Source organism: Bos javanicus, chromosome 3 (genome assembly GCF_032452875.1).
Source record: "Bos javanicus breed banteng chromosome 3, ARS-OSU_banteng_1.0, whole genome shotgun sequence".
Taxonomy (NCBI): Eukaryota; Metazoa; Chordata; class Mammalia; order Artiodactyla; family Bovidae; genus Bos; species Bos javanicus.
Window position 1 is genome coordinate 78761002 of NC_083870.1, and position 12963 is coordinate 78773964.

The window sequence follows — 12963 nt, forward strand, 5'->3', positions numbered from 1 at the left end:
TTTTGATAATATCTAGAAAGATGGTCAAGTCACAATGCCAAGAAGGAAGACGTTCATTCTTTAATATGGCTAGATTTAAAATTCTGATTTCTCAACTTTTTTTTTTTTTTTTGGCCGGGGTGGGTGGCGGGGTCGCGGGGGTTGGGGGGAAGGAGGGTAAGCTAAACCTATCCATGGGATAATTCCCAAGAGTGTATTTTAGAAAATCAATAAGCTCAGATAGCTCAATTACCTGACATGTAATCTGCTGGACTCTGTTGTAAGGGCCTTTTATTATGTGTTTTCTTTAAGGTTTTTTTTTTTTTTTAACTAACGTTGACAGCAGATGACAGTATTATTGACCCTTCGATTTAAGGTGCCAATATATTTAGGACTGAACCACTGTATTTCTTGTGATATCTGACAACAGCATCGGATCATATAGAATTTTTTTTGTTGTTTTAATGAAGAAAAAAAGGAAGGTATCAGTTAATTTTTGTTTGGGGAAAATTTTTCTCTATAGATTTTTGGAAAGGTTTCCTGCTGACATTCCTAGAGTTAACTGAATATTCAGTAACTTGCAACTAGTACTGACTATACTTGCTGCAGCTGCTAATAAATATTTTATAAAGCAGGAGGAAGATATTAGGTCTCGATTTGGATGTCTGCCAAGTCTAAATTTCTCACCTTGTTGTAGCTCAGCTTCAACCCCACTTTTTCAGCTGCCCCAGGCAATGTACAACTGAACATTACGTTATTAACTTAAATTCAACAAGTGCAAAATCAAATTTAGTATTTTAGTATTAATTCTTCCTGCTGTATTTATTTTTGCTATAAGGACCATTAATTGAGTTGAGTTGAGTTCAGTTCAGTTCAGTCGCTCAGTCATGTCCGACTCTTTGCGACCCCATGGACTATATATGGTATGCTAGGCTTCCCTGTCCATCACCAACTCCTGGAGCTTGCTCAAACTCATGTCCATCAAGTTGATGATACCATCCAACCATCTCATACTCTGTCATCCCCTTCTCCTCCTGCCTTCAAGACTCTTCTCCAACACCAATGTTCAAAAGCATCAGGTTCAACTTTCTTTATAGTCCAACTTTCAAATCCATACATGACTACTGGAAAAACCATAGCTTTGACCAAATGGACCTTTGTCAACAAAGTAATATCTCTGCTTTTTAATATGCTGTCTAGGCTGGTCATGGCTTTACCTCCAAGAAGGAAGTGTCTTTTAATTTCATGGCTGCAGTCACCATCTGCAGTCATTTTGGAGCCCCCAAAATAAAGTCTGTCTCAGTTTCCATTGTTTCCCCATCTATTTGGCATGAAGTGATGGGACTGGATGCCATGATCTTTAGTTTTTTGAATGTTGAGTTTTAAGGCAGCTTTTTCACTGTCCTCTTTCACTTTCATCAAGAGGCTCTTTAGTTCTTCACTTTCTGCCATAAGGTTGTTGTCATCTGCGTATCTGAGGTTATTGGTATTTCTCCCAGCAATCTTGATTCTAACTTGTGCTTCATCCAGCCCAGCATTTCACATAATGTACTCTGCATGTAAGTTAAATAAGCAGGCTGACAATAAGCCTTGACAAACTCCTTTCCCAATTTGGAACCAGTCCATTGTTCCATGTCCAGTTCTAACTGTTGCTTCTTGACCTGCATACAGATTTCTCAGGAGGCAGGTCAGGTGGTCTGGTATTCCCATCTCTTTCAGAATTTTCCACCCTTTGTTGTGATCCACACAGTCAAAGGCTTTGGCATAGTCAATAAAGGAGACATAGATGTTTTTCTGGAACTCTCTTGATTTTTCTATGATCCAACGGATGTTGGCAATTTGATCTCTGGTTCCTCTGCCTTTTCTAAATCCAGCTTGAACATGTGGAAGTTCACAGTTCACATACTGTTGAAACCTGTCTTGGAGAATTTTGAGTATTACTTTGCTATCGTTTGAGAACATTACTCTGTGAGTGCAATTGTGCGGTAGTTTTAACATTCGTTAACATTGCCTTTCTTTGGAACTGGAAAGAAAACAGACCTTTTCCAGTCCTGTGGCCACTGTTGAGTTTTCCAAATTTGCTGGCATATTTAGTGCAGCACTTTCACAGCATCATCTTTCAGGATTTGAAATAGCTCAACTGGAATTCCATCACCTCCACTAGCTTTGTTCATAGTAATGCTTCCTAAGGCCCACTTGATTTCTCATTTCAGGATGTCTGGCTCTAGGTCTAGATAACCACACCATTGTGGTTATCTGGGTCATGAAGATCTTTTTTATATAGTTCTTCTGTGTATTCTTGCCACGTCTTCTTAATAACTTCTGCTTCTGTTAGGTCCATACCATTTCTGTCCTTTACTGTGCTCATCTTTGCATGAAATTTTCCCTTGGCATCTCTAATTTTCTTGAAGAGATCTCTAGTCTTTCCCATTCTATTGTTTTCCTCTATTGCTTTGTATTGATCACTGAGAAAGGCTTTCTTATCTCTCCTTGCTATTCTTTAGAACTCTGCATTCAAATGGGTACATCTTTCCTTTTCTCCTTTGCCCTTAGCTTCTCGTCTTTTCTCAGCTATTTGTAAGGCCTCCTGAGACAACCATTTTGCCTTTTTGAGTTTCTTTTTCTTGGGGATGGTTTTGATTACCACGTCCTATACAATGTCACTGTGAGGTAGAGATGGCTCTTTAGGAATGTCTATTGATATGAAAAACACCCAGAAAGTTCAGTAGGCTTCAGAGTAAAACAGTTCCCTCAAATTTAGTGTCATTTCTTTATTTTTTAAATGTTCATTTTAAAATTGAGATACAATGACACAACATTGTATAAATTTGAGGTGAACAACATATTAATTTGATACATTTATAGATTGGAATAGGTGTTAGCTGACACATCTATCAAAAGTTCCCATCACAAAACTGTTTTTTACTAACCAGCATTCCTCCAAGATAGTCACAATTAGTGAACTTTTACTATATGTTCTTATGTTGTTATAATAATTGCTAAAATTCATCATTGACTATCTGAGTTACAGTATATGGCAATATGCTGGAAAACTGCTTCCTTTTTTGCTTTTTAACTGCCATCATGTTGTAAGGTTTTGAATCCCAGTACAGCCTAGGACAGATGGTAAGAAATTACTTCATGGTTGAGATTTTATAACTTTAAAAAATAAGGCAATTTTTATAGTGGACTTCCTACATACTAAAAAAAATTTCTTCACATGATTTATTCATGCAAAATTGCTGTATGATTTCCCCTGCTATTGTTCTAAGAGGGGAGATGTTCATAAATAGGCAAAGAAAATAGAAAATTCATTTATGTACTATACTTAATGATCTAATCTAGATCATAGCCAGTTTGGAAACTGGCTATGGAGACTGACAAATTTTGGTTGTGATAAATTATTATACAGACGTATTCCCACTAACAGAAAAAAAGGCACTAACAGAAAAAAACAATGAAAATTGACGAGTTCATTTTGAAATGCTACCTTAAATGCCGGAACAAAGAGAAGAAAAGGGATTTTAAAAGTATACTTAAAAAATATGCACTGTCTTGAGGGAAAAATAAGACATCAGTACATAACTATAAAGCATTGACTGCTTGTCCATTTGTTAAATTCGTTTTGATATGAATTACACATCATTTCTTCCTTAGGAATATAGAGTTGCTAATTTTCTCCATATGTGTACAATTCGTCTTTAACCTTTAACAAATGTCCTCTAGGCAGTCCACTTACCATCCAAGAACAACGCCACTCACAATTTTACATGCATACAAAGGGCTGAAAGCCCCATAAAAATAAATGATCCATGGTACAAGCTACATTAACCCACAGAATAATAAGCTAGTGCAGCCCTATAAATTTTAGTGCCATCCATTCAAAACCACACTGGGTCACTTTAGTATTAAATTCATAGGAACAAAATAGTAAATACACATGTTTTATTTGTTAAGCTGCCAGCTATATATTTTGTGTAAAAGTTTGTTAGCCCAGGAAAAGCTATTGAAAGGTGTATCAGGCAGTGTATATTTAAAAGCAGTGTCTCTTTCCAATACGTGAATTTATGTGTTACAGACAAACTTACCATTAAGCATCATGTATATTTAATATCACAATATCCACCTCAGTGTGCTAAAAAGCCTTTGTTCATTTGTTGTTTCCATTATCGAAGAGCTAATATTCAGTTCTCCCACAATTTTGTAAAGTGCAGGCAACCCACAAGAGCGTCTAGTTTTAGCTTGCAGTCCTGTGGGACTACAATAATTGTTATGAAATCATTAATTCTACCTCAGCAGTTTCAACTGTCAGGTACATATAACAAAAATTGCAGTTAATGAATGCTGCTCAGTTTATTAAATGCAAAATGAAAACCAATATTTTTTTATATGCAGTACTGAGACGTAGTAACATTTATCATTTGTGTATACCATATTGAATAGTCTACCGTCATTTATTGGTCAGGGTGTATAGCCATATTTTTTTTAAAAAAGATTTTCATTAAAAAACAATGGAGGGAATTCTAACTCTCTAATGAAAGCATAATTAAAATAATTAGTACCCAAAGTAATGTGTAATAAGAATCTATGTCTATGAAAAAACAATCCAGGAGAACCAAGACTTCATTTCTCCTTTGGATACACAAGATTCTTTCTTGTGCCATATTCTCTCCCCTAATTCTTACAAGAGTATGAAAAAGTCCTCAAATTTCCAATTGTTTGAAATATTAGTGTTGTGTCTTTCTCTAATGTTTGGGCAATGAAACTTGTGTACATAGATACCCTATATCTTGATTTAAAGAGTATGAACTAGATTTCTTGTTTTCAATCATTCAAAGTAAACTGTGTAGACATTTGCAAGAGCAAAGAGAGAAGAATTTCTGAAAATGAAAGATGCAAAGGCATCATTTTTAGGATCCCAAAGGCATCTGCTTCCAATCAGTATGCTCTGGCCAGTCAGTTGTCCAATGTGAACGATCACAATTAGCTTATATCGTGGGATCATCAAGTCCTTGACCTGGGCCTTAATTACCTAGAAATTAAAAGGTAAAACAAAAGGTCCTCACTTAGTCACATTGAAATTTAAAAGTCTTAATTTTTCTCATAAATATAGTGGGTTTAATTGAGGAAAATAGCGTGATATCTTGTGGATCCTTTCAGTAATTGCTATAGAAAGGTAGCTATAATTTCCTTCAGGCATAAGACAGGACATTTAGGGACAAAATGATAGCCCCAGCAAGAAATGTACCTTTTCTAAGGCACATGGAAAAATGATAATCCAGAGAGCAGAGTTTTCAATGCATTTATTGTGTTCTTGGAAAATCTATGTTGAAATGGCTTCCCTTCAAAGAATGCTGGCTTTACAATTATACCATCTTGTTCATGTCTAATTAGGGGACTATACATCTGAAGTCTCCTGTAATACGACTAATTGTGAATGCTTATTAGATAGATTATGATGAAAAAGAAAGAGAAAATTTCATGGAGTGCCAGCACTTTAGTTGATAAAAATAGAAATGTTTTTAAAGGCCCCAGTGTTTTTATTTGATGGCATGCAAAGAAGGTGCTTTGGAGAAGGGATAGGCTACCCACTCCAGTGTTCTTGGGCTTCCCTTGTGGCTCAGCTGGGAAAGAATCCACCTGTAATGTGGGAGACCTGGGTTCTATCCCTGGATTGGGAAGATCTCCTGGAGAAGGGAAAGGCTACCCACTCCAGTATTCTGGCCTGGAGAATTCCACGGACAAGTCCATGGGGTCGCAGAGTCAGACACGACTGAGCGACTTTCACTTCACTTCAAAGAAGGTTCTTTGGGGAAGAGAAAATGATCATTAAAATATTGTATCTTTTATAATAACATTTTTTAAATAAATGGGGCAGTTTTATACATTTTAAAAACAGAATACATGCAAGTGATGCACATAATAATTGTTTTAGACAAAGGCTTTTTACACACATAGACACACATGGAATATGACCTAATAAATATTTTCATAAGATAAAAATAAACAGTTTTACTGCTACTACAAATTAACTGCTTTCATTAAAATAGGCGGGTTGTGCTTTCAGCAAATATTCTAGTCATAGTTAACACTTTAGGAAATCACACGTATACCTCAGAAATTGTTTTAGTCATCTGTCTACAGAGTTCTGGTTCATACTGTTCTTCTTGTAGGTAGGTAGTTAACACATCTTTCAGAATATGATTGACAATGACCACAGGAAAATGTTTGGTAGGACCTGAAAATACAGATGAAATTTCTTTCAAAGAAGTAATTTCAAATCATATCTGCCCACACCATAGCTTAATCAAAAGAGTATCAAAACGTGGAGACATTTAATCTTCTGGGTGGCCTCTATTGAAGGAAAAAAAGTGGTCCCAATTAGATTTCCAGTGTCACTCAATAACGTGTTCATGTGCCCAGTGCTTGGTATACAGAGGCTTGATCATTATTTGCTGAGTTGATATGGATGAAGAATTCTACCCAGTTCTATTTTCAGTAGTCATCAGTATCTTTTAAGTGTTTATTTTCAATGACTGTATCAGTCAGGGACTAGGGAAATATATCGTGCATTAAAGTTAGGACAATTCCTAGAGGATTTAATAAACAGACTCCTTAGGGAGGTCTGAGCAGGATTCAGGGAATCATTGAAGGAATGTTCTATCCCCCTCAGCTGGTGAAAAAGAAGGTGTTATTTTCATCCCAACCTGAGGAGGGAATTCTTACGAGAGATCCCAGAAGAGCCATGTGGAGAGGGCTCCCTCCACAGCAGCCTTTGTCCTTCTGCTGATGGATGCAAAGAGCACAAGGTGAGCCCTTAGGCGGGGTTCACACTCCTTCCTCCCTTCTGACTTCCCACTGAAGTTTCCCAGTGGCTAAACTTAACCACAAGGTGATATCCCGCGCCTAGAATTCAGTTAGGTCAACCTCCTGGGGCTCAATTTATAGTATTTTTATTGTGATGCTTATACAGGAATTGTTCAATTAAATTTAAATCAGCCTGGGAAATGAATCCAGACAAGTAAAATGAGACATCGGAGACAATGAGTATGAGAATTAACCCAAATATTTAGTTGGCAGAAATCTCTCCCCTTCTATAGGAGAGAGACAAGCAGTTATAAATCTGTAAAGGGTTGGTCCTGATTGCTCTTGCTTTGTGGGATCAGAGATGGAGCACCAGCCCCCCTAGGCCAAACGCCTACTGTGTCATTGTCCTGTGGATCTTTTAGAAGATTTCCATTTGCTTATGATAGTGAGATGAGGCTAAATGTGAGGGTGGTTTCTCCCTTTCTGTTTAAAAAATTTTAAAGATGTTCCTACCAGGTTGGACCTAATTAAACAGATTATATCTTTTAGATAGGTACTTCTCCTTTTCATTCCCTCCTGCCAAGCGCTCATATCACATTTACCTAAGTTTGACCTGTATCACCCATAGGGAGCATTGGTCCTTTCAGAAAACAGTAAGTTCCTTCAGTGCCTGTGTCCACCTGGTACACCTCCCTGTCCTTTGGGAACAGCATCTCCCACATGGAAGGGACTGGTCCTCTTCCCACTCTAACCATGTGGTTCTTTAGGATCCAAGTCCAGGTCATGGTTGATTGGCGCTGGGTGGACTTGCCCCAAGCTAGGCCAATTAGAATCCTTTCTTGGAACTTTAATACTAAACTAGAACTAGGTAAAAAAAAAGTCAGTCAGTCTCTTTTTGGAGTCAAAAGTTATGACATGTGACTCCCAGGAACTGTTCCTCATAGTGAGAAGGAAGCCAAGCCACAGCAAGAGAGGGAGCCCACACACAGTTAGGGCTGGAAAGATGGAGTCCTGGCTGCACCTGGTCCCAGTCTCCAATAGCTTCTGCTGTCCAGCTGTACCAATGCCCTTTCTGCACTTACCTTAGATTTTTTAAAAATCTCATTAACCAGATTCAATTCCGAAAAAAGTTTCAACTTTTCTTCTCTCACTTCTTTGTGACCTTGGACCTATATAGCAGAATCATCCATTGTCTTACTTAGGCTTGGATGCTGAGATGCAAACAGAGTCAATAATCAGCACTTGACTTCCAAAATGGGCTTCTCTGGTGGCTCAGACAGTAAAGAATCTGCCTGCAATGTGGAAGACTTGTGTTCTATCCCTGGGTTGGGAAGATCCCCTGGAGAAGGGCATGGAAACCCATCCCAGTATTCTTGCCTGGAGAATTCCATGGACAGAGGAGCCTGGCGGACTACAGTCCATGGGGTCGCAAAGAGTAGGACATGACTGAGTGACTTTCATTCACTCACTGACTTCCAAAACAAGCTCCCAAAACTTTCAGAGTCAACTAATGCAAAGATCTAAACCTTTTTTCACATGGACATCATGTGAAAAAACATGGACATCACCATGTAAACACATGTAAAACACGGAAAACACATGGACATCACCAGATGGTCGACACCGAAATCAGATTGATTATATTCTTTGCAGCCAAAGATGGAGAAGCTCTATACAGTCAGCAACAATAAGACTAGAAGCTGACTGTGGCTCAGATCATGAACTCCTTATTGCCAAATTCAGACTGAAATTGAAGTGGAGAAAACCACGAGATCATTCAGGTATGACCTAAACAAATCCTTTATGACTATACAGTGGAAGTGAGAAATAGATTTAAGGCACTAGATCTGATAGACAGAGTGCCTGATGAACTATGGATGGAAGTTCGTGACATTGTACAGGAGACAGGAATCAAGACCATCCCCAAGAAAAAGAATGCAAAAAAGCAAAATGGCTGTCTGGGGAGGCCTTACAAATAGCTGTGAAAAGACGGGAAGCGAAAAGCAAAGGAGAAAAGGAAAGATATACCCATTTGAATGCAGAGTTCCAAAGAATAGCAAGGAGAGATAAGAAAGCCTTCCTCAGTGATCAATGCAAAGAAATAGAGGGAAAAAATAGAATGGGAAAGACCAGAGATCTCTTCAAGAAAATTAGAGATACCAAGGGAACATTTCATGCAAAGATGGGCTCAATAAAAGATAGAAATGGTAGGGACCTAACAGAAGCAGAAGTTATTAAGAAGAGGTGGCAAGAATACACAGAAGAACTATATAAAAAAGATCTTCATGACCCAGATAATCACAATGGTGTGATCACTCACCTGGAGCCAGACATCCTAGAATGTGAAGTCAAGTGGGCCTTAGAAAGCATCACTACGAACAAAGCTAGGGGAGGTGATGGAATTCCAATTGAGCTATTTCAAATTCTGAAAGATGATTCTGTGAAAGTGCTGCTCTCAATATGCCAGCAAATTTGGAAAACTCAGCAGTGGCCACAGGACTGGAAAAGATCAGTTTTCATTCCAATCCCAAAGAAAGGCAATGCCAAAGAATGCTCAAACTACCACACAGTTGCACACATCTCACATGCTAGTAAAGTAATGCTTAAAATTCTCCAAGCCAGGCTTCAGCAATATGTGTACCGTGAACTTTCGGATGTTCAAGCTTGTTTTAGAAAAGGCAGAGGAACCAGAGATCAAATTGCCAACATCCACTGGATCATGGAAAAAGCAAGAGAGTTCCAGAACAACATCTATTTATGCTTTATTGACTATGCCAAAGCCTTTGACTGTGTGGATCACAATAAACCGTGGGAAATTCTTAAAGAGATGGGAATACCAGACCACCTGACCTGCCTCTTGAGAAACCTGTATGCAGGCCAGGAAGCAACAGTTAGAACTGGACATGGAACAACAGACTGGTTCCAAATAGGAAAAGGAGTACATTAAGGCTGTATATTGTAACCCTGCTTATTTAACTTATATGCAGAGTACATCATGAGAAACGCTGGGCTGGAAGAAGCACAAGCTAGAATCAAGATTGCTGGGAGAGATGTCAAGAACCTCAGATATGCAGATGACACCACCCTTATGGCAGAAAGTGAAGAAGAACTAAAGAGCCTCTTGATGAAAGTGAAAGAGAAGAGTGAAAAAGTTGGCTTAAAGCTCAACATTCAGAAAACGAAGATCATGGCATCCGGTCCCATCACTTCATGGCAGATAGATGGGGGAAACAGTGGAAACAGTTGCAGACTTTATTTTTCTGGGCTCCAAAATCACTGCATATGGTGATTGCAGCCATGAAATTAAAAGACGCTTACTCCTTCGAAGGAAAGTTATGACCAACCTAGACAGCATATTAAAAAGCAGAGATATTACTTTGCCAGCAAAGGTCCATCTAGTCGAGGCTATGGTTTTTCCAGTGGTCATGTATGGATGTGAGAGTTGGGCTATAAAGAAAGCTGAGCGCCAAAGAATTGATGCTTTTGAACTATGGTGTTGGAGAAGACTCTTGAGAGTCCCTTGAACTGCAAGGAGATCCAACCAGTCCACCTAAACGAGATCAGTCCTGGGTGTTCATTGGAAGGACTGATGTTGAAGGTGAGGCTCCGGTAATTTGGCCACCTAATGCGAAGTGCTGACTCATTGGAAAAGACCCTGCTGCTGGGAAAGATTGCGGGCAGGAGGAGAAGGGGACAGCAGAGGATGAGATAGTTGGATGGCATCATCGACTCAATGGACATGGGTTTGGGTGGACTCCGGAAGTTGTTTATGGACAGGGAGGCCTGGCATGCTGCGGCTCATGGGGTTGTAAACAGTCGGACACGACTGGGTGACTGAACTGAACTGAAACCTTTTTTCTTTTCTAGAACAATTTTTTTCTAATTTAGGAGGAAAAAATGCTTTTATAAATCAAATTGCAAAGATCTGAAGAAGGATCAGGATGGAGAAAAGAAAGAAAAACTTATCTGTAAAAACAGATTTAAGCGAGAAGAGATAAAAATTTGATTAGTTAACATATCTGTGTCTTAGCGTCCCAGCTTGGGATAGTGATGAGAATTGCCACCTACTGTTTTTTGTTGGGATGAAATCGATGAAGTATTTAAAGTGCTCAGAATAGTGAGTCTGCCACACAAAAAGCTACTCGTTATCTTTATTATAGTGTTGCTGCTGTTACTGTTGTCTCCTCATTGCGAGCAGAAGAAGGCTGCAGGATGGACAATGGTGTAAGGCGGGAGACGGTTTAGGTCTCCACAGGCAGGAAGGACCCCTATAGGGTGGAGCAAAGAGGGAGCGGTGAGACTGGCAGGCTGTGTCCAATAAATGATCTGGTGACAGGGCCTGATCATCTCATGGGAGCTGAGCTCAAATGATGCCTTTCTCTTGCCACCTTTCGATTCTGTTTTTCACTATATTGGCTGCATCTCAGGTGCGCTGTCTTGATGTGTCAGCAAGGATGGCCATCTGCAGCCCTGTGTGATGTGGGGATTACAGTCAATGTTTAAATAATAGGGTACCTCTATAGTCATTGCTCCAGAAAAAGTCCTGTGGAGAACTCATTCAATACTTAAGAGGAAGTTACATTGGATGTCATGGAAGGCTTTTATTCTTAGTGATCTAAGGTTCTATAGTCAGAAGCAATAACATACTGAATGAGAAGCAGTTTAAATATAATACTTTATTTAATTCTCATTGTATCCCTACCATGTGTGACCTATGATCCCTACTTACAGAGGAAGAAACTGAGGTTCAAGGATGCTGAATACCTTGCTCAAACATTATTTATTTAGGAATGGGCAAAACAAGTATTCAGACTCATGTACGTTGGCCCCTACAGCCAGTATTTTCTGCTGTATTCATGTTTCAGTAATCAATTAATGGGAGGAGATAAGGGGCTTTTAATTATAAGAAATATCTTTTCATTCTTCCTTTTTCTTTTTTTCTTTAATTATACTCATGTTTAATCTCATTCTTGGTGGCTATAATTACTCATATAAAGGGAGGACAACCATACTAAACATTTAAGATATGTTTCAATGATGCACATATTATTGGGTAGAATGTGAAAACTTAAACACGGTAATACTGGTGACTGATGTTGCTTTAACTCCTCAAGTCAGTATTTACTGTGTGCTGCTGCTGCTGCTAAGTCGCTTCAGTCGTGTCCAACTCTGTGCGACCCCAGAGACGGCAGCTCACCAGGCTCCCCCGTCCCTGGGATTCTCCAGGCAAGAACACTGGAGTGGGTTGTCATTTCCTTCTCCAAAGCATGAAAGTGAAAAGTGAAAGTGAAGTCGCTCAGTCGTGTCCGACTTCATGACCCCATGGACTGCCGCCTACCAGGCTCCTCTGCCCATGGGATTTTCCAGGCAAGAGTACGGGAGTAGGGTGCCATTGCCTTCTCCATTTACTGTGTAGATATGAGAAAATCTTTGCCAAAGGCCTACAGAGTACCTTTCAGATGCAAAATAAACCCAGAAAGAGGTAGAAGTAGAAACACATATTTGATTATTAACAAAATAGCTACCTGACTCCTTATAAAACTGATTGTCAAGTATAAAAGACTAATCATAGAAGACTAATTTGCTTGACTTTTTGAAAGAAAATATGGAAACTTTTTTTCTATACTAAGGTATTTTTAAAATTATTTTTCTAATTTGGTTCAGCACTCAGTACTTTTAAAACTGATGAGACAATTTAGCTTATTTGAGGAAATAAGTTATGAAAGCATGTATTTTTGAAGAAACGTGGGGCTTCATATTTTAAATGCTGTCTTATTGAAATCATCTCATGGGAGTTTAGCTCAAATGATGTCTTTCCCTCGCTATCTTTCGATTCAAACCCTTCTGGCATGCAGAGCCCAGAGTCAAGGCACTGAATAGTGAAGATTTTTTAGTTACAAGAAAACTTGACCCATGCTTAGCTTGCCTAAATAAAAAGTCTACGAGTACAGAGGGTGTTTAGGACTTGGTCTCAGGCTTTGTGTGGGGGCAAGATGGCAAAAGGGGCCATAGAGCTTACATCCTTGCAGGTTTCAGAGGCTGACCCACTTCTTCAATAGCCCAAACAATATTCTCTGAATTGACTCTCAAAGGCTTTCATGACCTTGGCCGAATCCCTAGGTCAGTCACTGTTACATCTCCGAAGCCAGTGTCAGCTTCAGCAGGATGCTATGGACC

At 39.1% G+C, this 12963-nt stretch overlaps 1 protein-coding gene across 1 annotated transcript in view; it reads right to left on the reverse strand.

Moving 5' to 3' along the window:
* Window positions 1-3017: 3017 nt before the first annotated feature.
* Window positions 3018-12963, reverse strand: part of DYNLT5 (dynein light chain Tctex-type family member 5) — a 29738-nt gene continuing 19792 nt past the window's right edge. The window contains exons 4-5 of the mRNA XM_061411683.1: window positions 6093-6217; window positions 3018-5011 (exon numbers count right to left, since the gene is read on the reverse strand). Coding sequence (XP_061267667.1) covers window positions 4808-5011; window positions 6093-6217 — 329 coding nt within the window. The 3' untranslated portion in view covers window positions 3018-4807. The remainder of the gene's footprint in view (window positions 5012-6092; window positions 6218-12963) is intronic.